Genomic DNA, 24,584 nt, shown 5'->3' with positions numbered 1-24,584 from the left:
GCAGTGCTGGGCGGGCGGGGCACTGCCGGGGGTGGGGGGCGCGCAGTGCTGGGCTGGGGGGAATCGCCCCAGTCGGTTGGGGCCGACTGCGGGAGGAGTGAGGACTGGGAGGGGCGCGGACAGTGCGGAAAGGGGCGGCGGTCGCGGCTCTGCGCAGGGGCGAGGCTGCGGGCTGGGGGCGCCGGCCGAGAAGGCCCCGCGTCCGGGGTTCCAGAGGCTCCTGCGGGCGCGGGCGAACCTGCGCGAAGTCGCCACGGCCGCCGCCGGCAAACTTTTCCTGGGCCCGCGGGGGCGGGCAGGTGAGGTCACGTGGCCCTGGCGGGGCGGGGCGATCGGGGGCGGGGCGGGAGGACCCCGCCCCTGCGCCCAAGTCCGGCGGCCCCAGCGGCGGGAGCGGCGGCCAGAGCCGGGCCAGAGCCGGCCGGAGCGGGTCGGAGCGCGCGGCCATGCCCACCAACTTCACCGTGGTGCCCGTGGAGGCGCGCGCCGACGGCGCCGGGGAGGAGGCGGCCGAGCGGACGGAGGCGCCGGGCCCCCCCGAGGGCCCCGAGCCCGTCGGCCCCAGCCCGGGTGAGCGCGGCCGCACCTGCCCGCCGGACAAAGGCCGCGGCCGGGCCCCTCCCGCGTGGCCCGCGGGCCGGGCGGCCGGGGAAGGGTAGGGGGCGGCCCGGGAGGGGCAGGGTCCGCTCGTGGGGCAGGGCGGCCCGGGAGGCGGCCGGGAGAGGTGACGGGGCGGGAGGCCGGCCCGGGGGTGGGGTGGGGGTGCTCCGCTCGCCTTTCGCTCACGACCCCCTGCGCTCCTCCCGCCGCTCCCTCCACCCCCCAGAGCCCTTCCCCAAGTTAGCCAGGGGCCCGGACAGTCCGTGCCAGCCCTTGCCTGGGTGGCTGCCCCACAGGGGCTCAGGAGGGGTCACCCCGGCCGCCTTTGCGCGCTCCAGGCAGGGTGGGACAGCGGGAGCCGGTGTGGACTGCGGGCGGCAGCTGTGGGCCGGGGCAGCGTCCCCGCCCGGAGAAGCCCGCCCGGTTGCCCGGGTAGCGAGTCAGATCCCGCCGGTGGCTTCCGTGAGCTGGTGCCTTCCTGCTTCCTCGGGGCTGGACTTTGCGCCACGGGGCCAAGGGCGGCCGGCCAGACAGGCCCTGGCTGAGGTCCAGTTCTGCCTCCAGCTGACCTTGGACAGGCCCCTGTGGGGTCCGCAGCAGGGAGCCTTGCTCAGGCTGTGTCCCAGGGCCCCCTTTTCTTTGGGATTTGGAGGTCTCTAGCACTTGCACTTACTCTGGGGAGGGGTCTGGGGAGGGAACCCACAGCCTGTTCCTCTGTCCTGGCTCCACATCCGGCTTCCCTGCTGCTGGTGGTCACCTTGGGGACACTTCGTGTTCTCTGGGTCTCGGCCCCCTCCAGCAGTCGGGGGCAGACAGGTCTTTCCTTCCCAGTTGTCTGCAGTGAGGGGAGTCTGTCCGGCCCCCACATTGCGGCCGCCACTCCCCGAATGTGCCCGGTCCCATGCTGTGGATGTCATGACCCCTGCTCCAGGGGCAGGTCCGTCCAGGACAGGTCCTGGGGCCTCAGCTCCTTTGTGGCCCCTGCCTGGACAGGAGAGGCCAGGCATCCCTTCCGGGCAGTTTTGGGAGCCTGCGGACACAGATTAGGAACTGCCCTGAGGGCACTGGCTGAGGCCTGGTGGGGATATGAGGGTCCCTCGCCCTTCCCTCCCGTGGGTGAGGGGCCGGCTCCCCTCCCTCTGCATGGTGGGGACATGGGGTGTCTTAGTCCTGGCCAGGACTGGCGTGTGCCTCACACGGAGTCTGAGCTGGTGTCTCCCCTCGGCAGCCTGGGGGACTCTGAGCGTCAGCGGGTCCACCGTGGCAGGGCCTTTCTGCGGGAACAGCGTCAGTGGCCTTGGAGCACACGCTGGGCTCTCAGAAGGTGCCTTGGTCACCTTCCCGCGTGGGTGTCTAGCCGGCCGCGTTCACTTTCTAGCTTTATGTGTTACTTGCTTCTAAGTCAGAGGTGATTTCTGTCTCCTCCTTTTCTTGTGCCTGTCACTGTCAAGCCGTGTCCCTTTTCGCTCAGCAGGTGGTGGGCCGGGGTCTGCAGCCAGCCCCCGGCTGCCTGTGGCTCATCTCAGCTCCTGCTGCGGCCTTGCCAGGAGTCTCCTGCCCGCACGATCTCCGTGCATGAGAAGGCGCACCTGTGAGCACCTTTTACTGTCTGAGCCGACATGTGCGGTTTGGCCGAGCGGGCGCAGAACTTGCACCCGGGACTCTGGCGTCATGCCCCCTGTTTCCGTGACCTGCGTGTGGTTTCGGGCAGGTGTGCTACTGCCTTCGGGATCCACTTGACTGTCCTGATTTTCAGCATGAGTCCCCGGCCCCCAGCTGGTGCTCAGGGCTGTGGGAGGGGCCGAGCAGGGGAAGGAGCCAAGCCGCACACTCTGTTTTTTGTGGGAAAGTCTTGCAGAAGCCAGAAAAGCCAGGCCGGAGCCCCTACCAGACGCCTGTTGTGTGGGTCCACGCCGTGTGGTCACGGGTCAGCGTCTAAACCTACCCGACCACGGAGTCACCGGCACTGACTCCGTTGCAGACCCCCTGAAGTGTCCTTGGAGGCCTTGGGGTTTCTGGGTGGCTCCCGGGGTGCGAGGTGCTCCCGGGAGCACCGTGCTGTCGTGGAAGTCGGGCTTCCTGGGCCACCCCAGCCGACGGAGCAGCAGGACTCAGGGCACCCAGAGTGTGGGGTGCCAGGTGAGGTGGGGTGGGTGCTCCCGCTTGGACCACCCGGCCTGACCCAGAGCAGCCTAGCAAGGATCGACCGGCCCAGCCTGGTGGCCAGGACCCTCTGGACGCGGGACCCCCAGAGCTGGCCGCAGCCGGCCGTGGGCTGTGTCTGGCCAGAGCCTGCAGGGAGGGGCACGCCTGCCTATGCAGGACAGAACATTTCCTCTTCCTTTTATCCTGATGTGAAATGCCTTGTCTTGAAGTGACAAGGACGTGTGAATTCAGTGTCTCCGTCCTGGAGAGCAGGGGACAGGCAGGAAGCTGTACTGGGGGCAGGACCCTTCTTTGCGACTTCACAGAGGGGTGGGTTTGTAGCTGGGGGAGCCCACCCTCTTCCTCCCCAGGCTGTGTGGGTGCGACCCGGAGGCCTTGGGACACTGGGAGGCCGTGGCAGGGTGTGTGCGGGGTGGGGAGGCCACCGGCATTATGGCCCCCAGCGAGGCCCCCGCAGGCCTGGCTGCCCCACCCTCCAGAAGGAGCTTCCTCCGCAGGTGCTGCGGGCACTGCGGCCTCAGAGCGGGCGCCCTCGGAGAGCGGGCAGGTGCCTGAAGGTGGGATCGCTGCCTGGGCAGCCCCTGGTCTCTGCCCTGAGGAGGCTGGTCCCTCCTGGGGCTGTCTCGCGGCTGGACGGAGCCTGCCGCAGCCTCCTCGGGGCCTGCTGCAACCTCACGCTCCCGCTGGGCTCCCGCTGGTCACCAGGAGTCTTGCCGCCTGAGGTGGTCACGCGGGGGCGTTGGATGCAGGCCAGGCAGTGGACCATGCTCCGTGCTGTCCTGGGGCTGCTGCTGCCAGTGGGAGGTGACACACACTGGCCCAGCCAGTCCTGGGGTCGCTTTGGGACATGGGGACTCAAAAGGGGAGCAGAGCACGAAGCTTCCAGGCCGGGTCCCACTGAGCGAGGGCGGAGGCTGCAGCCCCAGCTCGGGTCTCAGGAGGACACGCCGCACAGACGGGGGGAGGGCCAGGCAGGAAGGACGGGGCCGGGCCCGGGGGGAGCAGAGCAGCACGTGTCAGGCTGGGGGTCCTGCTTGTCGCTCCCGGAGATCGCTGTTTAGTGTGGGGGGCAGAGCTTGCAAAACACGCGTGTGGTGAATCACATTCCCTCTTTAAGACCAGAGCACACGGGAAGTGCCCACGAGACAGGCTGCAGGAAGTTCAGGCCCGTCTGAGCAATCTGGAGCCCCAGACCGTCTCCAGGCAGGAGGCCCCCCAGGAGTCACGTGGTGAGGCGTGTTAGGTCGTCTCGCTGAGCCCATGTGCGCATGTGTGTGCACGGCGTGTGTGTCCATGTGTGCGCACTTGGTGGGGGGAGAGGGTCACAGGCGTTGTTGGGGTGCCTGGTGTCCGGTGCGTGGCTGGGCGTCTCCCCCCGCCGTGGCCTTGTCCTGGGTCCACGTGTGTCCCCAGCTCTGGGCCTGTGCTCAGTGTCCGGGGCCGCTGCCTCCTGGACGCGGGTCCTCGGCTTCTCTCCTGGGAAGGTCCGCAGCTTTCTGACCTCGGCGTGGGGGCTGCCCCTGCGCTTGAAGGGGGCTCTGGGCTGGCCACGGGAGCCTCGGCGGGAGGTGGGGGTCCCCGAGGGCTGGGTGTGGACAGCAGCACCCTGAGGGGCCCCCGTCACCACGGCTGGGGTACGCAGTAGATGATGACCTTCTAAGGGTCATCTGCCCAGGCCGTGTCCCTCAGGGGCCTGGGTGCACCCGTGAAGGGAACCAGCCCTCGTCTGGGGCACGGGAAGGACCCGGCACCCGGCGTGCGACGGGTGAGTCCTGTGGGAGACAGGCAGCCGCTGAGACAGGGACGCCAGGGCAGCACGCGGACGCCGGGGACAGCCGTGCCGGCAGAGTGGGGGGCGGCGGGTGGAGGGGGAGGCAGGTGGGACGCTCCGGGGGTGCGTAGGGGCCGTGGGGGGCAGGTCTGAGCAGGGGTAGGTGTGAGCCCCTCCCTGGTGGGGACCAGGACCGGCAGTCGGCCTCCCCCAAGTGCCGCTCCTGGGAGAGCGTGAGCTGCCGACCTGTGGGGTCACCTGACCCTCTGAGGGGCCTGAGGGGGATGTGTCAGGGCCTGCGGCCACGGGGCACTGAGCTGGCCACGGGGAACTTGACGGGAAAGGCAGCCTGGCGCTGGCTGGGCAGAGCCCGGCAGAGTGGGGCCTCGTGTGTGTGCCCGGCTGGGCTCTGGGGAGGCGCGTCACTTAGCAGGGAATGGCGGGACGTGGGAGGTGTCACAGGGCTCCGAGGTGAGTGGCACCTGCTGTGTGTTCCTAGCCCGCTGGCCCACCTCTCTGTGCCGGTAGCTCCTGGGGGCCTACTTCCTGGGGGGCTCCTGGGGGGCTCCTTGGTGCTCCGTCTGGTCTGAGGACTGTCGTGGGCGTCGGACCCAGGCTGGAGCAGCAGGCGCAGTGGCAAGGGCCACGTTCTCACACGCACACGTTTGCACACGCACACAAGGGCCTGGGAGTCATGCGGGGCCCTTCCTCTCGGTGGGTGGGGTGCGGCTGGATTTCGGGGGGTTTCCTTCACGCACTTGGCTCTGCGTGTCCCCTGCTCAGCTGCAAGGCCGGCTCGGCCTCCCCTGGGGTCTGGGTGGCCCCGGCAAGGCGTGTCCCGAGAGGGCTGATGCTTTGTCCTGGGTGCGGAGCTGGGTGGCCGGGGATCTTCCCTGCTGGGGCTCAGGAACCGTCACAGAGCTCGCCAGGTTGTGGCCGGCGTGGCCAGAGTCGTCTGTGGTGTTCGACCCTGGGGGTGCGTGAGGGGCTGTCCTCCCTCCCTCCCGCCGGGCGGTGGGGGGCCGCGGAGCCGCCTCTGGCAGGGGCTCTGCCCCTTGGACTTGGGGCTGCCACCCAGGCAGCTCCCTGGACCTGACCAGGGACTCCGGACAGGCCCAGGCTCCCGCACGGGGGATGGGGGACCCTGGACACCTCCCCAGGCTGCTGTCCTCGGGGCTGGTGTCGGAGGGGTGACTCAATACTGCCGCTGGGGGCTGCCGGGGGTTCCGAGGGGCTCGCGGTTGGAATGATGGGTCTCTCTTGCGAGCAGCGCTGTAGCCCCAGCCTCGGGGGCAAAGGTCGATGTTCAGGGTGAAGTATTAACCGCTGTTCTCCTGGGCGGTGCTGGTGACTTCCCCTGTTAGCCTGAGCGTTCCTGGCAGTGGCTCCTGGAGTCATTTCGTGGTGACAGCTGCCGGGGGAGTGTGGTGCCCGCCTCGGCCTCCAGAGGGAAGAGGCCGCCACCCACGGATGTGGGAGCTCCGCGGGGCCGGGGCTGGGGGCGTCAGCAGTGGTCTCCCAGGCCAGGCTGGGGCTGGGGGCGTCCGGGCTCTGGCAGGGCCGGGCCCCTCCTCCGTGCTGGGGAGGTGTGGGGGGCGGGAGCAGGGCACAGAGCGTTGATACCTTTGCTTTATAGAAAGGGGGAAACTCCCTGTTCAGAGTAGAGGTCTGGTCTGTGCAGATAAAGCTCTGAGCCAGGAGGCTGCCCGGCTCCCCGTCCGTGGCTGCCGGCCCCCCGTGGGTCCTGGGGCCTCCAGCCCTGAGTGCTGGTGAGCGGGCCTGGGCGGGGCCCTTTGGGTTGGAGGGCGACCCAGGACTGCGCCCGCAGGGAAGGGCGTGGGCCGCCCCCTCAGCCCAGTGCCCACCACTCCAGGGGCAGTTTCCTCTTTCTCCTTGGGTGGTTTCTTTTTGAGAAAACAATTGTGGGGAGGAGAGTGTCGTTTCTGAATCGTGGGGGGTTGGGCTGCTTCACAGTTTCCTGTGTTCTGGGGTGTTCTCAGGCAGAGCCCCCACAAGCCCTCGCGTGACTCACTCGGCACTGGGGGGTCCTGGGGTCCAGAGAGCAAGTCCCCCGGGCCCCGCCCCCTGCGTGGCTCCCCTGCTGGCTGCTCTGAGTGGCCGGAGCGCTGAGTCCCAGGCCGAGGCTGGCCGAGGCTGGCCATGGCGTCCACGCGCATGCAGGCCTGCGAGCTTGCCAGCGTGCCGCCGCGGCCTGGAGCCGTCCTTGCCGGGGGAGCTCCCGGGGCGTTGGTGCTGCCACCCCACGTGGCCGCCCGAGCCTTGGCCTGCAGGGAGGCTGTGAGGAGGCCGGTAAGGCGATCCTGCCTGTTCTATCTGCCGTTTCCCGGCCAGGAGCCGGCCTGTCCCGGGAGCCGTGACCTCCTATCTCTTTGGCCCCGTCCGCAGGTCTTTGGCGCCGGCGGGTCGGGCCTGGGCTCTCGGGGAGGCTCAGAGACTCCGACCCTTGCCGGGGAGGGAAGGGCGCCAGGCTGCTCCTGGCCCCCCCACTTCGCGGAGAGCCGCAGCCCAGACAGGCCTGTAACGGGAGCCTCCCCGGGGAGGGCCCACGGGTGCCGGGGGCGGCACAGGCCGGGCCTCTCCACCTCCCTCCCTCCCGCTCTGCCCCCAGAGGGCGGCCCTGGGTCTGAGCCTCGAGCTCGGGGAGGGCACGGCGGCCCTCCCGTTGGCACCCCCGGCCCCTGCAGGCTCAGACGGCCGCTCTGGCCTCCGTGGAGGGAGAGGCTGGACCAGGCCCAGTGAGCAGCACGTGACGCAGGGGGTGTCGGGAAGCGAGGTCACCAGAGGCCGCCTTCCCACGAGGGGGCGTGTCCGCTGGATGGAAAGTCCCAGAACCAGACTGTGAAGCTTGCAGAGCTGTGGTCCCCATCAGGCCTGGGGACTGGGCAGCCCCCCGCTGGGGCTCGGAGTCTGGGGGCTGTAACCCCTGGGACTCGCTGCAGGTGTGTGTGCCGTGGGGGTGTGTGCACATGTGCGTGTGTGTGCACTGTGTGTGTGTGTGAGCATGCGTGCTTACATATGTGTCTAGACGTGTATGAGAGAGCGTGTGTGAGAGTGTACATGCGTGGGCACGTGGGAGTGCATGTGTGTGCATATGTGTACGTGTGACCATTGCATGTGAGGTGTGTGAGAACATGTGTGTGTACGAGCACGTCCGCGTGTGCATGTGCACATGGAAGTGTGCGTGCGCATGCATGTGTGTGCACACGCGTGAGTCTGTTGCGTGTGGTCCGTGTGCTCACCTGCGTGTCTGACCGTGGCCTGCTCCCCGTTCCCGGCATCTGTCTGTGGCGGTGCCTCAGTGAGCCGAGCGCGGTGCCGTCCGTGTCCTGGGAGCAGAGGGGCACGGTGCTGGCGGCGTGCTGGGGTGGCGTCTCTGCACGGGCTGTCGGCACCGGGGCCGCTGGGTGGTGATGAGCCCAGGAGTCGCCAGCCCTGGGGTCCCGCCCAGGCCTGTTTCCCTACGTAGCGAACCGCCGTTGGTCCCGCAGCGTCTGGAAGCCTCGCCTGGCCACCCCTGCAAGGTCCCCACATCTTTTCCGTGTTCCCAAGAGAATCTGTGCTTCTCTGCACCGCGGGGCTGGTGGGCGACAGTGGGAGGGCATCGCGGTCCTGCCAGGGTGGGGAGTGGGCGGACTCACCTGTGCAGGTGGGCTCTGGCCTGCGGTGCCCTGGGCCTCCCTGTTCACGGGCGGCGTCTGCTGCTCCTGCTCACACCTGGAGCTTGTCCCCAAGGAGCAGCCTCGTGGAGGAGGGGTAAATGCCACCAATGTCACGTGGTGTGTGTCGGGGACCCCAGCACTGGGGCGACTGTGCCTCCACCTCTGCAGCCCCCTCCCCTGGGCCCAGGACAGACACCACCTGAGCACGACATCAGCCCAGAGTAACAGGCATCTTCTTGGTGGGGGGGGCGGGAGGGGGCCCAGGAGGGCGGCCTGTGGGTAACTGGCGTGGGGACGGGAGCCCGGGGGGTGGCGGCCCCGCCTTCCGCCTCTGTGGCTCCCGCTGCTTCCTCCCCCGGGCAGGTGCGTTCCCAGGGCAGACCCCCTCCCCTGCACCCCGTCCCGCGACAGGGCAAGTGGACCTGCCTCAGCCGCAGAGGCGCTGTCTCGGCCGTGGGCGGCTCTCAATGTCCCTCTGTTTTCTCCGAGAATGTTATTGTTGAGGCCAGAACCTGCTGTCACAAGCACGGTCTCTTCTCGTCAGCTCGTGCCTCCTGGGGACCCCACTTGCTTTGATTTGCTAGGGTGCTGGATTTTAGGGTGCACGCAGCTGCGAAGTGTGGAGGTCAGGACAAGGGTCCCGGGTCATTGGTCGACCTTCACAGGCTTGGAAGTTTATTCCACATCAAACAAACTGGCGCCAGGAAGTGGTCTTATGGGGACCTCCTGGGCCCCATGGGGGTGCCTGCAGGTGGGGGGGCCTGCAGGTGGGGCAGCGTCCCTCCTGGGAGGACGGCCACCTCCACCCGCCAGCGGTTTGTCCTCTGCCCCCAGACCTGGAGCGCAGACAGCCCCTGGCGACCTGCTGCAGGCCTTCCGTGCTGGTGGGCGGGGCAGACCCCCCCTTGCAGGCAGGACGGGTGCCGGCTGCTGGACCCTGGCGCCAGCTCACGGCCCTGCCTGGCTCAGCCGCCTCCCTCCACTCCTCCTCTGCAGCCATTTGCGGGAATGGCCGGGACATCTGAGGGCCAGCCCGGGAGGGAGGAGGCTGCCCAGAGACAGGCAGCTGATGCAGGCCCTGTAATCTGACCAGGGCTTGGGGGCCTGCCTGCTCGGGACGCTGCCTGGGGAGCGCTTTCCACGGCTGGGCCGCGTCACGGCCAACACTTTCCACACCTGGACCGCGTCGTGGCCGACGGTCATGGGCAGGACGGCAGGCCTGGGGACTGCTTGCAGGGCCTTGCCCATGAGCTGGGCGACCTCAGCCGAATTCCAGACCCCCAACCTGTTTGTCTGGTCTGTGGTCAGAGGAGCCATCCTCTCCCCGCTGTCAGAAGGATACTTGCCATGTACACCTGCAGCTCACACAGCTCACCTGCAGCTCACAGCTCACCTGCAGCTCACACGACTCACCTGCAGCTCACATGACTCACCTGCAGCTCACAGCTCACCTGCAGCTCACACGACTCACCTGCAGCTCACAGCTCACTTCCAGCTCACGCAGCGCACCTGCAGCTCGCAGCTCACCTGCAGCTCACAGCTCATCTGCAGCTCACGCAGCTCACCTGCAGCTCACAGCTCACCTGCAGCCCACACAGCTCACCTGCAGCTCACAGCTCATCTGCAGCTCATGAAGCGCACCTACAGCTCACAGCTCATCTGCAGCTCACGCAGCTCACCTGCAGCTCACAGCTCATCTGCAGCTCACGCAGCTCACCTGCAGCTCACAGCTCACCTGCAGCCCACACAGCTCACCTGCAGCTCACAGCTCACCTGCAGCTCATGAAGCTCACCTGCAGCTCACAGCTCATCTGCAGCTCATGCAGTGCACCTACAGCTCACAGCTCACCTGCAGCTCACAGCTCATCTGCAGCTCACGCAGCGCACCTACAGCTCACACAGCTCATCTGCAGCTCATGCAGTGCACCTACAGCTCACAGCTCACCTACAGCTCACAGCTCATCTGCAGCTCACGCAGCTCACCTACAGCTCACAGCTCATCTGCAGCTCACGCAGCTCACCTACAGCTCACAGCTCATCTGCAGCTCACGCAGCTCACCTGCAGCTCACAGCTCACCTGCAGCTCACAGCTCATCTGCAGCTCACGCAGCGCACCTACAGCTTCACGCAGAGCACCTGCAGTTTCACACACCTCACCTGCAGCTTCACGCACCTCACCTGCAGCTTCACGCAGCTCACCTGCAGCTCACAGCTCACCTGCAGCTCACACGACTCACCTGCAGCTCACACAACTCACCTGCAGCTCACAGCTCACTTCCAGCTCACGCAGCGCACCTGCAGCTCGCAGCTCACCTGCAGCTCACAGCTCATCTGCAGCTCATGCACCTCACCTGCAGCTCACAGCTCACCTGCAGCTCATGAAGCACACCTGCAGCTTCACGCAGAGCACCTGCAGCTTCACGCAGCTCACCTGCAGCTCACAGCTCACCTGCAGCCCATGCAGCTCACCTGCAGCTCACGCAGCACACCTGCAGCTCACGCAGAGCACCTGCAGCTCACAGCTCACGCAGCTCACCTGCAGCTCACGCAGCACACCTGCAGCTCACGCAGCACACCTGCAGCTCACACAGCGCACCTGCAGCTCACAGCTCACCTACAGCCCACACAGCTCACCTGCAGCTCACCTGCAGCCCATGCAGCTCACCTGCAGCTTCACAGCTCACCTGCAGCTCACCTTCCCTCCTGGAGAGGGGACAGCCCTGGTGTGGGCTTGGCTGGGAGGAGTCACAGCCCTGCGCTGACAGCAGGGGTGGAGCCTGCGCTTTACAGGCACGATGAGATGCGGGAGAAACCAGGCTGAGGCAAAGGCCAGAGGTTGCCTGTGCGGCTGAGGGTCCTGGAGGGAAGAAGAGAGGGGCCGGTTCTCGATGGCAGTGTTGGTGGGGCCCAGTGAGGCAGGGCACGCGTGTCCAAACCCAGCAAATGCGTGTCTCCTTACCCAGGCCAAGTCATATCGGAGAGAAACTAAACCCCATGGGCTCTGATGGGGGCTGTGCCTGCCGGGGAGGCAGCCGGCAGCTGCGGTGGACACGCACCAGCCTCGGCCGGACAGCCCAGCGCTCCTGGGGGTGCACAGAATGCCTGTGCACTCTGCTGACGCTGGATCCTTTTTGGTCATGAAAGGAAAAGGTGGAAAACACAAGTCTCCTGGCCAGTTCTCCAGGCCAGAGCAGGCCCCCGCAGCCTTCACGGGCAGAGGAGGACGGCTCGGCACCCCCGCCACGCACCCTGCAGAGCCTGGAGGTCTCGAGCTGCGGCATCTGCCTTGGGTGTTTGTGGAGAGCTCCCCAAGGTCCCCGTGAGGCCCGAGGCCGGCTGGGCCTGCTGACCAGACACTCGGTTGTCCGGGTGCACCCAGCGTGGCACAGGCCCTGGGGGGCCACGGCCTCTGAGGGTGGACGGGCCTGGCGCTCGCCGTCCGCGAGGTGCTTAGGGAGCAGACAGGCTACCGGCGCTTTCCTGAAGCCTCCAGGGAAGTAAGCAGGTGGCAGTCACCAGGGTTCCCCCGTCCCACCGCACACAGGGGCCTCTCTGGGGAGAGCGTTCAGCAGGCTGTTCCTGCCCAGCCCGAGGTGGGGCCCATGGCTCCCGCCACGTGAGTGAGGACAGAGCAGGCGGCAGAGGCCCCGCCGTGGGGCCTGTGCTGACACTCCTGGTTGGTGTCTGTCACCACTAAGGGGCTGCCCTGGGGTCTCGCTGTCCACGGCTCTCGACTCTGCGAGCGTTTTTCTTTCTTCCTTTCTTTCTTTTTTTTTTTTTTTTTTGACGGGGTCGGTCTCTATTGCCCAGTCTGGGGTGCAGCGGTGCGATCACAGCTCACTGCAGCCTTGAACTCCCGGCTCAAGTGGTCCTCCCGCCTCAGCCTCCCCGAGTGTGGGGACTGCGGCTGTGCGCCCCGATGCCTGGCCCGACGGCCAGGGCTTCCGCGGTGTTCCTGCCCTTTTCTGTGGCAGGACGTGGAGTCCACGTGACATCTGGTTGTCACGTCTCCCCAGCCTCCTCCTGACTGTGCGTGATCAGACTTTCCCTTTCTGATCACCTGCGTGGTTTGGGGGCCCTGGCAGGCGTCTGGAGAGTGTGCTCAGGTGCGGTTAGTCCGGGGCTCTGTGTTCTGGGGAGGGACCCTGATGTCCGGGGCAGATGCTGTCCACCCGACTTGGCTGGCGCTGGCGGGTCCCCTGGTCCCCTGGCAGGTGTGCCTGCCCCCTCTCCTGTCGTACCTCACTGAGCGAGCTCAGCCGCCGCCCATTCCCCACCCTGCCGTCTTGTTTTGTTTTCTTAAGCGAGTAGCACGGTGGCTTGTGGGTACTTCGCGTTACTACTTAGTGTCGTGGTCAATTCCCGCTGTGTGGCACTGCCCTGTGGCTCAGCACCCACAGCTCTCCGGGCCCAGGGGCCTCTGCAGCCCTGGCCCTGCACCCCCTCCCGGGTCCCGCCCCAGTCAGGGCTCAGCCTGGTGGCATCGCAGGAAAGAGGCGTCATCTACCTGGGGGCCACAAGCGCTGGGTGCCATGGGCATCCTCCCCGTGGGACGGAGCAGAAGGGCCTGTTTCCGTCAGAAAGTGGCAGATTAAGCGCTCAGGACTGGCAGGCGTGGCCTGACGTTTGAAAGTGATTTTGTCCAGCTTGAGAGGTTTCCAAGGCCGAGGGCCTCCTGTCTCGCGGGTGCCCCGGGGCTGAGCAGCTCCCGAGGCTTCGTTCTAAAAGGCAGCGTGTGCGCCTGGGCGCCCGGCGTTCTCTGGGTCGCGGTGTGGGGGGAGGAGAGCTTGTGGATAAATACATGTCTCCTGAGCTGAGGACCAGAGGTGACCGGCTGGTGGCAGGCGGGGTCCCAGGGCCGCCCCCACCCGCGCCCTCGTCTGCCGTCTGCTTCCTTGGGTTCCCTACGCTGACCCCAGACCGTCCTTCCCCCAGCAGGAGACGGAAGCCCCAGAGAAAGCATCCCGTGCGTGAACAATGTCGAGGTGGAGAGAGAGAGTTTCCTTGAAGGGAAGAACATGGCCCTTTTTGAGGTAGTTTTGTCTTCCCTAAGGTGCGCAGGGCGGTGGCTCAGTGTGGAAGGTGAGGCCGCAGCACGGGGTCCCGGGCAGGGGACCGTCCGCATCCCGAGGGCCTCAGGGGAGCCCAGTCTCGCACCGCCACGCGGGGGGAGGCCTCGCCAGGGGCTCCCTGGTCGGAGGTGCCCTCCCTGGGCGGGTGGTCCTGACCTCTGACCTGCCACACAGGCGCCCAGGCCTCACGGGACCAAGTGCAGAGCCTGAGCGTGGGGTGGGGTCTCGTGGGGCTCACGGGGCTCCAGGGCAGGGTGGGGCCCAGCGCACGTGGCCGGGGGGGGGGGGGGGGGGCGTGCACGACCCCTGTGACCGAGGCCCCCGTGCAGGAGGAGATGGACAGCAACCCCATGGTGTCCTCGCTGCTCAACAAGCTGGCCACCTACACCAACCTGAGCCAGGGCGTGGTGGAGCACGAGCAGGCGGAGGACAGCCGGCGGCGCGCCGCCCAGGTACTGCCCCCCACCTCCCGCCGGGTACCGCCCCTGCCCAGGTACCAACCCTGCCCAGGTACTGCCCCCCCACCTCCCACCCGGGTACCGCCCCCCTGCCCAGGTACTGCCCCCACCCCCACCCCCACCCAGGTACTGCCCCTGCCCAGGTACTGCTTCCCCATCTCCCACCCGGGTACCGCCCCTGCCCAGGTACTGCTTCCCCATCTCCCGCCCGGGTACCGCCCCTGCCCAGGTACCAACCCTGCGCAGGTACTGCCCCCCCCCCGCCCAGGTACCGCCTCCCCCCCGCCCAGGTACTGCCTCCCCACCTCCCACCCGGGTACCGCCCCCCCGCCTGGGTACCGCCCCCTGCCCAGGTACCACCCCCTGCCCAGGTACTGCCCCCACCCCCACCCCCACCCAGGTACTGCCCCTGCCCAGGTACCACCCCCCCACCCAGGTACTGCCCCCACCCCCACCCCCACCCAGGTACTGCCCCTGCCCAGGTACCAACCCCACCCAGGTACTCCCCCTGCCCGGGTACCGCCCCCCACCCCCCACCCAGGTACCGTCCCCGCCCAGGTACTGCCCCCGCCCTCTGCGGGCGCCTGGCCCCTGACCTCGCTGCCCGTCCGGGGACACACGACACCTGGCACGTGGCCTCCCGGTTTGGGCGGGAACAACTTGGGATCTGCGGGTGGGAAGTCCCTGGGTGCTGGGGGTCCCCAGTGCTGTCTGGGGACGTGGTGGCTGCCACCATCTCCTCAGAGCTGAGCAGCTGCCCCGTGGCCCCAGGGGACCCTCCTTGTCCTCTCCTGTCCCCGTGGCTGTCTGCAGCTCTTTGCGGGGCAGGGTCTGCGGCCCCCGGGACACGCCTTCTCCCTTGCAGACCCCACGCATGGGCACGTTCATCGGCGTGTACCTGCCCTGCCTCCAGAACATCCTGGGTGTCATCCTCTTCCTGCGCCTGACCTGGATCGTGGGGGCCGCCGGCATCCTGGAGTCCTTCCTCATCGTGGCCGTGTGCTGCTCCTGCGTGAGTGTCCCCAGAGGCCCCAGGCCGTGTCCTCGCCTGGGGGCAGCGGCAGCTGGACAGTAGGGACAGCAGGGCCACCTTTAATCCCGAGAGCCACAGCTGTCCAGGGCCTGCTCTTCCCAAAGAGCCGTCTCCTCCGCCAGAACCGGGTACAGCGCAGGGAGGACCGGCCCTGCGGCCCGTCTGGTTACCGACCCGTCCGGCGGAGTCTTGCCCACCTGCTTGTGCAGAGGCGTCTCGGTGCTGGCGGCTGAGTGCTCGCCTGGGGGCAGCCCCCTCCGCTCTGTGGGCCTGAGCACAGCAAGGCCTCTTTCCAGGTGGGACGACCCCGGCATTTGCAGGGAGCTGTGGTGGAGAAGGGGACCCAGGTCGGCCGCAGGCCGGGCGGCACAACCAGCTGGGACCTGCCAGAGGTGCCCCCCGGGCCCGGCTCACCCCACTGTCCCCAGAGCTCTTGTCCTTGCCCAGCCTTTTCTCTTTGTTCTTATTTGGAGGAGCAGAATTTAGTTGTTTTGATTACCCCGGTGGCGAGGGGCCTTCTGGTTCCCACAGACAGGCAGCTGTGCGGTGTGCTGGGAGGTGGGCGCCCAGAGGGTGTCCTTGAGCCCCACGGGCGGTGGGCACTGGGCGAGGTCCCCCTGTACCCCCAGGAGGAGCTCGCCTAGATGGGCCTCTGTTCCCCAGGGCAGGTATGTGGACAGGGCCCCCTCGCACCGCCGGGGAGGGGGACTGAGCCAGTCTTTTGGTTTCGAGTCTGATGTTTCTGGGCAGCTCTGTGGGCTGAGCACCGAAGGGAAGTTTCCGGGGAGCCATGCGCCTGGCGCTCTGGAGCTCCCTGCCCTGTTGCCCAGTGACTCCCAGGCTCAGAGCCTGGGAGGGTGTGGTGTGGCGTGGCGTGGCGTGGCGTGGCGTGGTGGGTGTGGGGGGCCGGCCACAGGCCTGTCCCCATCGGAGCATCTATGGCGGGTGAGCTCCTGGAAAGCTCCTGCTCCTACAGCGATGGCCTGTCTTTGCAGACGCTGCTGACCGCCATTTCCATGAGCGCCATCGCCACCAATGGCGTGGTCCCAGGTAAGGGGTCCCGTCGCTGCGCAGCCCTCCAGATGTTTCAGATGAATCTTATTTTCAGGGCGCGGTAGGTTCTCATTCCAACTCCACTTCCATGAGGACAGTGACCTTGACATTAGCCCTGCACCCGCGGGTGGCACCAGGGCACCGTGTTCCTCACGATGGGGAAAACAGCCCCTGTCCCCGACGGCCCCCGGGGGACGCACCTGTGCCCACCTGTCAGGACAGCACTTCCTCCCCGGCCCGCGGGACGGGCGCTGGTGTCCCTGGGCTCTGGCGCCTGTTCCCTGGAGCCCCCGAAGGCGAAGGCGCGGTGGGACTTCTCTAAGCCAGTGGGCGGCGCTGCCGACAGGCTGGGCCCGCAGGGCTGGCCCCAGGCTCGGGGCGGCTGTGTGTGGGGAGTTCTCGTTGGAGTGGGGTCTTCAGCGAATGCCCTGGAAGGTTTTTTCCTAGTCTTTTTTTTTTTTTTTTTGAGACAGAGTCTCGCTTTGTTGCCTGGGCTAGAGTGAGTGCCGTGGCATCAGCCTAGCTCACAGCGACCTCAAACTCCTGGGCTTAAGCAATCCTCCTGCCTCAGCCTCCCGAGTAGCTGGGACTACAGGCATGCGCCACCATGCCCTGCTAATTTTTTCTATATATATTTTTAGTTGGCCAGATAATTTCTTTCTATTTTTAGTAGAGACGGGGTCTCGCTCTTGCTCAGGCTGGTCTCGAACTCCTGACCTTGAGCGATCCACCCGCCTCGGCCTCCCAGAGTGCTAGGATTACAGCCACCGCGCCCGGCCTTTTCCTAGTCTTAATTTATGCCTTTGACCTCTGGACACACGGCCAGCGTTTATTCCGAGCCTGCACTTCCTCTGGGTTCTGAATCTTCCCGTGAGCAGCCTGCAGTGGCCTCCTGCTCCGTGGGGCCGGGTGGGGCTGCCCAGGGGCTCTGGTCTCCGCTGGCTTCTCTGCGCACTGGCGCCCTTTGCGACCCAGACATTCCTGGATTGTGGAGCCCTCAGTGCCCGTCCAGGCGCAGTGTCAGCCGGGCGGACAGACTGCGGGGCCGTGGGCCTCTGCTGCGCAAAGAGGGCCTTTTAAGTGTGATGTGGAACACACCAAACAATCCTAACCAGCCTAGGTCATTTCTCTTTTGCCTTTTCTTAAAAACAGCCGTTAGCAGAACGGGGGGTGGGTCTGACGCTGAAACACGCAGATCTTTCAGAGGAGCCGCTTGGGGGCTTCGTGCCACGCTGTGGCAGTTCCTGTCCTTGGTCATAGTTTCCATGAGAAAACCACTGGCTCGGAGCTGCTGCAGTCTCGTGGCAGCCCACGAGCCGCGCGCCTCCTGTGGGTGTCCGGGCGTGGGGGCGGGGGCAGCGCTCCGTGCACCGTGAGCTCTGCTCCCGACGTCTGAATTCGCGGTAAGCAGTGCGTCCCTAACCCGCCATCTGTCCCCTGCTGATTGCGCTGCAGCCGGTGGCTCCTACTACATGATTTCCCGGGCGCTGGGGCCGGAGTTTGGAGGCGCCGTCGGCCTCTGCTTCTACCTGGGCACGACCTTCGCGGGAGCCATGTACATTCTGGGGACCATTGAGATTTTTTTGGTAAGTGGTGGTTCGGGTGCCTCCCTGGCTGGGCCCCAGCCTGGCCCCGACTCTGGACGCCCGGCATGCCAGGCTCCCGAGGCTGGCGGCCTCCCCTCCTCGGCGTTGGTCTGTGTGGAAGCCGCCGGGCAGTGTCCACGCAGCACCACATGGGCCACTCAGGCACCCTCGTGTCCCCCTGGCTGAGCACGGGCTGCCAGCTCCCTGGACGTCTGGGCCACAGTCTGGGCCAGGCCTGGGCTTGGAGACGGTCCCTCCCCAGGACACCGGCCCCGCCGTGCTCCCCGCGTGATTTATCCGTGTGCTGCACAGAGCTCACGGCCCAGCAAGGCGCTTGCCAGCGGGTGTCCCAGCCATCCAGGAATGCGGGCCGGCCACGCTGGTCACCATGCGAGTTCCCAAGTCCCTTTCCTGCTCTTGGGACCTGCGAGGCCGTGGGACCCCCATCCTCAGTCCTTCCGCTCCCCTTCCCCTGCCAAACCCGGTTCCCGGCACCCTGGGCTGCTGGAGTGAGCTGTGTGGCCTGAGAAGGTTCTGGAACCTCCCAGTGGGTTGGGCTGCCCTTGTGTGGTGCTGGGGCTTGGGGGCTCGGGTCCTCCGGTCAGGTCGGCTCTGGCGGTGCCCTGACGCCCCCTTGCCCTCCCGCAGACCTACATCTCGCCCGGCGCGGCCATCTTCCAGGCGGAGGCGGCGGCCGGCGAGGCGGCGGCCATGCTGCACAACATGCGTGTGTACGGCACCTGCACGCTGGCGCTCATGGCCGTGGTGGTCTTCGTGGGCGTCAAGTACGTGAACAAGCTGGCCCTGGTGTTCCTGGCCTGCGTGGTGCTGTCCATCCTGGCCATCTACGCCGGCGTCATTAAGACGGCCTTCGACCCCCCGGACACCCCGTAAGTCCTGGGGCCGTCCTGGGGCCTCTGTGTCGCGGCTCGCGCCTGCGCCGGGGTCCAGCCCCGCGGGCACCATCCTGCCTCGTGGGAGCAGGTGCGGTGTGAACCTGGGGGACCCTCGCTCCTGGGCTCCCACAGGTGTGACCGCGGGTGAGGCGGGTCCAGGCGCCCTCGCGGCTGCGTCTGGCCAGATCTGCGAGGGCAGGAGCCCCGTGGCCCATAGGTGCCGTAGGGGGCAGCAGCACGGAGCGCGTCCTAGGTGGGTCCCCCTTCACCCTCACAGCCCCAGTGACCTCTTCTCTTGTCCTCCTGGAAGGGCGGTTGGGGGAGGCGTCCCAGGGTCCCTGACCGAGCAAAGTGTGGGCTGCCGGGCGGCCCAGCCCAGGACTGGGCTGAGGAGGGGTCTGGCCTCGGCCGGGCCAGGTGGGGCCTCTTGGTCCCCTGCAGAGCCCCCCACCGAGGGAGCAGCCTTGTTTACCTGCGTTAGGTGCCCCAAAACGGGGGGAGGCGGAGCAGCCCCAAATAGCATAAGAGCCTGTTCATAGGGCGGACGGGCACCCCCTTACCGAGGGTGTGTTCCGAGACCCCCGGGGATGGCAGAGACAGGGCTGGCCTGGAGCCCTGCCGGCCTGTCCTTTCCTGCACTGCGGCCAAGTTTAACTTATGAATGAGGCGCAGCACCGCGCGCTTGGGCCGTTCTTACGTGAGATAAGTGGGACATGAGCACGAGCACTGGGGGCTCCCCGTGGTGGGGCAGGGTGTCCACGCGGGGTGTCCACGGCAGGGTGTCCATGCGGGGTGTCCACACGGGGTGTGCACGGCAGGGTGTCCACGCGGCAGGGTGTCCACGCGGGGTGTCCATGTGGGGTGTCCATGGCAGGGTGTCCACACGGGGTGTCCACGGCAGGGTGTCCACGCGGGGTGTCCACGGCAGGGTGTCCATGCGGGGTGTCCACACGGGGTGTCCACGGCAGGGTGTCCACGGCAGGGTGTCCACGTGGGGTGTCCATGGCAGGGTGTCCATGTGGGGTGTCCACACGGGATGTCCACAGCTGGGTGTCCATGGCAGGGTGTCCACGCGGGGTGTCCATGGCAGGGTGTCCACGGCAGGGTGTCCACGCGGGGTGTCCACGACGGGGTGTCCACGGCAGGGTGTCCATGTGGGGTGTCCACACGGGGTGTCCACAGCTGGGTGTCCATGGCAAGGTGTCCACACGGGGTATCCACGGCAGGGTGTCCATGAGAGGTGTCCACAACACGGATGCTGGACAGAGGGAGGGTCAGGGGATCTCATACACACTCAGAACAGTGCGTAGTAGGAAACGAGTTATTTCTGGAATTCCCACTCGGTACGTTTGGACGGGGCTTGGCCGAGGGAGCCACTGAGCAGCGCAGGGGCTGCTGGGCCGGCATAGGCGCTGGTCCCTCACGTGCCTCAGTGGCTCTCCTGCCGTGGAAGGCGTAGTGTCAGAAGAGAAGCCACTTCTGGGGACACCTGGAGGCCACGCTGGCCACCTGGGCGGCGGCGCGGGCGTGACGGCCTCCCCACCCGCAGGGTCTGCCTCCTGGGGAACCGCACCCTCGCGCGGCGCGGCTTCGACGTCTGCGCCAAGGTGCGCGTGGACGGCAACAGCACGGCGACCACCGCGCTCTGGGGCCTCTTCTGCAACGGCTCCCAGCCCAGCGCCTCCTGCGACGCCTACTTCGCCCAGAACAACGTCACCGAGATGCAGGCCATCCCGGGCGTGGCCAGCGGCGTCTTCCTGGGTAAGGGCCCTGTGGTGCCTCGGGGCAGCTGGGTGGGCCCTGGCGCCTGAGTCCCTGGTCCCGTCCCGCCCAGCGCGAGGCAGGCACAGCCCCCCGTTGGGGCCGGCGGGTTGCTCTGGGGTCCGTTCATTGGTCCGTTCGTTGTTACTGTGTCGTGGCTCAGGGGGACATCTGGGGACGAGGGACGTGTTGACGGTGGTGACTTAGCAGATTTTCCCATCTGCTTCCTTACATGGAAGCGACTCCCCCGGCCTCGGGCCAGGCCTGAGGTTCTAGGGAAAAGGTCACCCGGCGGGTCCCTCCAGGGGGACGTGCCCTTAGAGCAGTTGGGACACGCGTGTTGTGCAAGCGACGTTTCACGTGAGCGCAGAACTCTGTTCTAGAAGGGGAAGGCACCTTCTCAGAGCTCAGTGTGGTGACGTGGCTTCCTTGTGTGAGGTCGGGGTCCACAGGGAGAGTGAGCCGTGACCCCTCACCCCCCGCCGCAGGCGGGATTTGTCGGGCGCGGTGGTCCCGTGGCGGGAGCACTGACGGAAGGTGCCGGAATCCTGTCAAGAACTGACCTTGCCTGGCCTGCTTTCCCCCACAGAAAACCTGTGGAGTGCGTACGCGGACAGGGGGGCGTACGTGGAGAAGCAGGGCGTGCCCGCGGTGCCCGTGCCCGAGGAGAGCCGCGACAGCCGCGACAGCCGGCTGCCCTACGTGCTCTCGGACATCACCACCTACCTGACCCTGCTGGTCGGCATCTACTTCCCCTCCGTGACCGGTGAGGCCGGGGACATGCCCGCCGTCCCTGTGTTTGTCTCTTTATCTCTGTCTCTGTCTCTGTCTCTGTGTCTCTCTGTCTCTGACAGGCTCATTCCGTCCCCCTTCCCTGCGTGTTTGGCTCGGGGGACGGAGCGGGCTCCCGTGCTCCAGGCGTGTTCTGAGTGGTTGCGGGGCCGTCGGGTGCTCTCCCGCACAGGCGTGTGACAGTGTCACACGGATGCCCCGCGTGTGGGGTGCTGTGCCACGAGCCGCTGTCGGGGGGCCTCAGGAGCGGGAGCCTGGGCCCCGAGTGCCCTCACCCGAGAGTGGGGGCCCTGGGGTCGTGTGGGCACAGCGGTGGGAGCGGGAGCGCCCGTGTGGCTGCGGGTGCTTGGCACGCCTGTGGCCCCCGTGTCTCCACTGCCCCTGACGCCGCCTTGAGCACACGGACGCTTCCGGCTGACCCTATGGTGGGGTCACACGGAGCGTCCACCCGGCACCCGCTGGGCCCCTCTGAGCTGGGTGTGCGCCGCTTGCACCTGACGCCAAGTGGTGACCGGAGCACGGTGGCTGCTGACGTGGGTGCGGTGGCGGGAGGGGTCAGTCTGCGGAACACCACGCTGGGCTCCGAGTGCCACTGGGCCCTCCTGTCCTTGTTGGGCCCCTGGGCCGGTCAGCGTCTGGCCACGTCCTCCTGGGAGCCTGGCCCTTGACTGTGGGGCCACAGAGGCCACAGGAGCCAGAGGTGGGGACAGGGTGCCCGCCAGCCTGGCCTGAGCCTCGCCCCGCGGTCGGGAGGACCCTGGGAATCCTCCGCCCGCCCCCTGCTCAGTTTGGGCTCCAGGGATCCGTGTGTGGGGACATCTAGGGCTCCGTGGCCTGTGCCCCGCAGCCGCCGGCCTGTGGTATGGACAGGCAGGGTCTGGACTGTGGCCTCCGAGCCCCAGCTCCTCCTGGGGGACACCAGCGCAGACTTGTGCTGTCCCAGAGGCCACCGTTCCAGCTCGTGGCGGTCACGCTCGGAGCCGCCCCAGCCCAGCGAGCCGGTCACGGTGGCAACTGTTTCTGCAGGTATCATGGCGGGCTCGAACCGGTCCGGGGACCTCAAGGACGCCCAGAAGTCCATCCCCACGGGGACCATTTTGGCCATAGTCACCACGTCCTTCATCTGTATCCTTGAGTCTAGGCCTGGAGGTGGGGCTATGGCCTCTGCCCCCCGCCCTTGCCGGGTGCTGCGTGGCACCCGTGGGACCCCTCCCGGGGTGGGGGGTTCTGACCACAGCGCCCGCCATGGAGACAGCTGGTCACGTGATGCGGGGCCGTCTGTCACATGTGCGTGACGCTATGGAGACAGCCCTGGGCGGCCGTAGTGCTTGACGGTGTGTGTGTGGCCGGGTTGCTGGCCTCTGACGTCCCTGAGCCCTGTCCTTGCAGCTGAGCGAGTGTCCCTGGCCAGTCCCCGTGCCCCGTGGTCCAGCGCAGGCCAGGCACACGCTGACCACCGAGCCCCATTTATGGAGCCAGGGGGTGCCCTGAGGGCCACCAGGGTGGCATGTGTGCCCAGGACAGGGGTCGGGCACAGCAGGGTCGGCCCCCCTGGGGCCCAGGACCAGCGCGTCACGTCCACTTGGGACCCGCCGTTCCTTGACGCCCTGCAGATCTGTCCTGTATCGTGCTCTTCGGGGCCTGCATCGAGGGCGTGGTCTTGCGAGACAAGTGCGTTTCCGTGTGCAGCTCACACGCTCCTGCATGGGGTCCTCCCGGGGGTGGCGGCAGCCTCGAGATGGGAGTCGCCCTAGGGCGTCACAGTGTCCGTCCCGGCGCTGGGATTCGGCCCCCCGTGTGTGGCTTGGGCATTCACGTGTCGTCCCTTCGCTGGGCCGGCGCTGCTCAGAGCAAACCCGCCCTGGGGGAGCGGGGGAGGGGGTCAGGGCCGTGGGCCCCTCCAGGGAGGCCGTGAGGATGGGCTTGCGAGGCGGGGACCCCGGGAGACCCCAGCCCTGCTGCCGAGTGCAGATGTGGCAGGAGCCCCGGCGGGGCGTCCACTGACCCTATGTCTCGAGGGGTCCCGGGTGGTCCCCGACAGTGCGGCTCGGTGTCTGCGGGTGCAGAGTCCCTGCCGACTCCGCCGGGCTGGCTCTTCCTGCTCCGGGAATGGCCCCGAGGGGAGCGGGACGCCCCCACCCACGAGGAGCCTGCCTGGGGTCTGCAGCCAGGCGGCTGGGGGCTCCCGGGAGGCCCCTCGTGGGGAGGTGCGTCTGCGGGTGCTGAGAGCTCGCTCCGCAGGTTCGGGGAGGCGCTGCAGGGGAACCTGGTCATCGGCATGCTGGCCTGGCCCTCGCCCTGGGTCATCGTCATCGGCTCCTTCTTCTCCACCTGCGGCGCTGGCCTGCAGAGCCTCACGGGGGCGCCGCGCCTGCTGCAGGCCATCGCCCGCGACGGCATCGTCCCCTTCCTCCAGGTGAGCCCGCCGGGCTACGCTGGCCGGTGGGCGCCTGGCTCCCCCAGGGGGCGGCCGCAGAAGGTCAGGGTCGTCCGTGGGGTCCCCGAGGCTCGGCCTGGCCCCCAGGCGGGTGGGCAGCCGGCAAGTGCCTGGACACACTGCCCTGCGTGCTTGGGGAAACTGAGGCGGGGCTTCTGGTGGCTGGAGCCACACAAGTTAGGGGCATGGCCAGGTACAGACAAGCATTTGGAGCCACCCAAGGCACAGGCCTGTGTTGGGGTCCCTGTCTGTACCCGGCTGGGTGAGGTCCAGCGACATGTCCTGGAAGTCAGTGTCTGCTGGGCCGGCTCGTGTGTTTGGCTCGTCTCTGAAAAGGGAGGCGTTTCTCCTGCCCCTCCGGCCACCTGCCCACCTGCCCTCCCCCTGCAGGTGTTCGGCCACGGGAAGGCCAACGGGGAGCCCACCTGGGCCCTGCTGCTCACGGCCCTCATCTGCGAGACGGGCGTCCTCATCGCCTCCCTGGACAGCGTGGCCCCGATCCTGTCCATGTGAGTTATGGGGCGGGGCTGGCTCGGCGGTGGGCCAAGGGACACAGTGCGCAGGACAGACGCCTGCTGTGGGAGGGACAGCGACCACAGGACAGCAGGGACCTGGGGGCCCGACTCCTGTCCATGTCACCCTCGGCTGTTGTGCAGAGACACGTGGGGGCTGAGGTGGGCGCATGGAGACCCCGTGGAGGGAGGGACGGTGGTGTGGACAGGACAGGGATGGGACAGTTGTGGCCCGTGGGGGACAGTGGCGTGGATGGGACAGGGACAGGATAGGGATGGCCTGTGGGGGACAGTGGTGTGGACAGGACAGGGACGGGACAAGGGAGCCCGTGGGGGACAGTGGGGTACAGGGGCCGAGCACAGTCTCGCGGGAGGTGGGGTGCAGGCCCAGCGCACGCGGCGGCAGGCGTGTGTGGCCCGTGTTCAGCCTGCCGCCTGCCGCAGGTTCTTCCTCATGTGCTACATGTTCGTGAACCTGGCCTGTGCCGTGCAGACCCTGCTGCGCACTCCCAACTGGCGCCCGCGCTTCAAGTACTACCACTGGTGAGGCCCGGCTGCGGTGACGGGGGACCCCGTGGCCTGGGGACCCGGGGGGTCCTTAACTGCTTTTCCGGATCAAGCCTCAGGGAAGCCGGTTAGGCCTGGGCCTTTGGCCTCTGCCCTAAAGGTCGTGGCGTCCCCAGAAGTCCCGCCGTCCATGTTGGCCTCTTGGGCCACGACTGTGGCCAACCCGGGCCCCCAGGCTGGGTGTGCAGGACCTGGGGTCA

The 24,584-nt window shown here is 67.5% G+C and overlaps 1 protein-coding gene across 3 annotated transcripts in view; it reads left to right on the top strand.

Annotated features, from left to right (window-relative positions):
* Nucleotides 1–369: 369 nt before the first annotated feature.
* The window catches only part of SLC12A7 (solute carrier family 12 member 7), a 37,437-nt gene continuing 13,222 nt past the window's right edge, over nt 370–24,584 (top strand). For 2 of the 3 annotated variants that reach the window (XM_069492276.1, XM_069492278.1), the window contains exons 1-14: nt 425–570; nt 13,153–13,250; nt 13,619–13,741; nt 14,613–14,759; nt 15,776–15,830; nt 17,289–17,419; nt 18,068–18,309; nt 19,865–20,076; nt 20,666–20,842; nt 21,895–21,993; nt 22,482–22,539; nt 23,110–23,284; nt 23,696–23,814; nt 24,262–24,360. In XM_069492276.1, coding sequence (XP_069348377.1) covers nt 447–570; nt 13,153–13,250; nt 13,619–13,741; nt 14,613–14,759; nt 15,776–15,830; nt 17,289–17,419; nt 18,068–18,309; nt 19,865–20,076; nt 20,666–20,842; nt 21,895–21,993; nt 22,482–22,539; nt 23,110–23,284; nt 23,696–23,814; nt 24,262–24,360 — 1,859 coding nt within the window. In that variant the 5' untranslated portion in view covers nt 425–446. Of the gene's footprint in view, nt 571–13,152; nt 13,251–13,618; nt 13,742–14,612; nt 14,760–15,775; nt 15,831–17,288; nt 17,420–18,067; nt 18,310–19,864; nt 20,077–20,665; nt 20,843–21,894; nt 21,994–22,481; nt 22,540–23,109; nt 23,285–23,695; nt 23,815–24,261; nt 24,361–24,584 lie in introns of all 3 variants that reach the window. The other variant, XM_069492277.1, reaches the window with a different exon arrangement.

This window comes from Eulemur rufifrons, chromosome 17 (assembly GCF_041146395.1).
Source record: "Eulemur rufifrons isolate Redbay chromosome 17, OSU_ERuf_1, whole genome shotgun sequence".
NCBI classification, from domain to species: domain Eukaryota; kingdom Metazoa; phylum Chordata; class Mammalia; order Primates; family Lemuridae; genus Eulemur; species Eulemur rufifrons.
This window is presented reverse-complemented; position numbering and strand designations above follow the sequence as displayed.